The sequence below is a fragment of the Austrofundulus limnaeus genome, unplaced genomic scaffold (genome assembly GCF_001266775.1).
Source record: "Austrofundulus limnaeus strain Quisiro unplaced genomic scaffold, Austrofundulus_limnaeus-1.0 Scaffold98, whole genome shotgun sequence".
Taxonomy (NCBI): domain Eukaryota; kingdom Metazoa; phylum Chordata; class Actinopteri; order Cyprinodontiformes; family Rivulidae; genus Austrofundulus; species Austrofundulus limnaeus.
The window spans coordinates 737706-739668 of NW_013952500.1; the positions used below are offsets into that span (position 1 = coordinate 737706).

Consider the following 1963-nt stretch of genomic DNA (forward strand, 5'->3'; position numbering starts at 1 on the left):
CAATTTTAAAATTGATGAGGACAGTTTCCTTCAAAAATGATTGTCATTTTATTTAAAAATGTCAAAATACATATTTTAAAAGACTTTTACAAGGAACAAGCTTTTTAAAATTTAAAGGCAGCACGACGGCTCAGTGGTTAGCACCGACGCCTCACAGCAAGAAGGTCCTGGGTTCGATCCCCAGTTCAGACCTGGGGTCTTTCTGTTTGGAGTTTGCATGTTCTCCTCGTRCTTGCGTGGGTTTTCTCCTTGAAAAAGAGATCTGCGATCTCAGTGGGACTTACTTGGTTAAATAACGGTATAAAAATAAAGGCATCAACTCTTCTATGTATGTTAAAATTTTTATTTGCTTGTTGATGTTTACTTTTGTGAAGAAAAACTGTGATTGTAAAACCCCAAAACTGGAAATAAAGACTAAAACAAGCACAATTACAAACTACATCAACTGTAGTGTTATCCCAAATTATTAAGTTATTTGCTTTTTATGTCATATAACAAATATGATTTTGGTCTGTGACAGAAAACTGGAGTGCCACTAGGCCAGCTTAGTTAGGAAATGATGTGTTGACTGGAGGGCTTAAAGGCACAAGTTGTGCTACAGAAAATGTATTTTTTGTTTGACCCACGCAGAACATAAGGAGCAGGTACTCTCACGTCGATTTTATGAATATTGATATTTACCTGGCGAAGCCGACTCCTCTGCTGACCCCATTAGCATCCCTCAGTATCCGTGTGGAGATGACGTGACCCAGGGGCTTCAGCATATTCTCCAGCTCCTGCTCATCCATCGACACTGGCAGGTTGGAGATGTACAGGTTGGTGGGGTCCTGCTCTTGTTGCTGCGCCGACAGAACGGACACATGGAAAAAAAGGAGGAGAAAAAATAGATTTAGGAAAAGAAAAAAAAAGCAACAGTACGAGTTGAAGGAACTGTAAAATATGCATCAGCTCGGTGTCACGAGTAAACGGTTTACGACAAAGCAAACGGTCACCAAACTCCAAATCCACATGACATTTAGCCTTTGAGACAAACATATTTATCTACTCAAATACGATATGGAKGCATCAATAATTCAGAGGGCATCGGGCCGTGTGTGGGGGGGGAAGGATCGACTGAGCGCGTTTGGCCGTTTTAAAGATTCGTGTGAGCAGAAAGAGTCATCAGAGCAAATCTGTGTTAAGGTCCGGCACGATGCACACATTTCAAACTCTGCATTTGTAACGGCCAATTTTAAAGCTGGAGATAAATCCGAAGACAAAAAMAAAAAAAAGGTTCTCACTATAATGTCCAGAGGCTGCTGCATGCTGGGGGAGGCTGCACAGCTGGTGATGAGTTTAGCCTGAGGTAGCAGCGAGTCCGAACAGCTGGAGACAACTTCGCCGATCAATCATTCACACATCCAATCCGTCATAACGCACGTCTCTATATGATACTTAGGTTTGAAGCCACTCAGTTTTTCAATTAGGCGTGAAATGTCATTCTTGTTGCTGATTATAAATGAATGAACCTATAGCCTGTAAGCACAGGTAGCTTCCAAACTTTCCTAAATCACATTCAGTCCGTCCTTCCTTCAGGTAGTAAGTGACTCATCCAATCAGGCAGCGAGCCAGAGTTTTCAGAATCACATCTCTGAGTTTTTCATCGAGCAGCAGCAGCAGCAGCCAGGACCATCACAAGATAAACCTGTCAAGGACAAATGCAACACTTCAGCCAGCTGCCCGTGGTGTGGTAACAAGCTGGTAGAAGATAATCAGTAAATAAACGCTGCCACGTTGTAATGCCATTTGCATCCACCTCAGCAGCCATCCAAACACAATCTGTGAATGTTTTTTTCATTATTATTATTATTATTTTAGAAGTAAAGGTCAGTTATTTTTATGTTAATTTATTGTTACAAAAACCAAAAGCAGATTTGAATCCTTTGATTTGATAAAAAATCACATTTAAAGTGTATAATATAAG

At 40.7% G+C, this 1963-nt stretch overlaps 1 protein-coding gene across 10 annotated transcripts in view; it reads right to left on the minus strand.

Moving 5' to 3' along the window:
- The window catches only part of rbms3 (RNA binding motif, single stranded interacting protein), a 378321-nt gene that overhangs the window by 125464 nt on the left and 250894 nt on the right, over window positions 1-1963 (minus strand). For all 10 annotated transcript variants that reach the window (XM_014013118.1, XM_014013116.1, XM_014013117.1 and 7 more), the window contains one exon: window positions 682-839. In XM_014013118.1, coding sequence (XP_013868572.1) covers window positions 682-839 — 158 coding nt within the window. The remainder of the gene's footprint in view (window positions 1-681; window positions 840-1963) is intronic.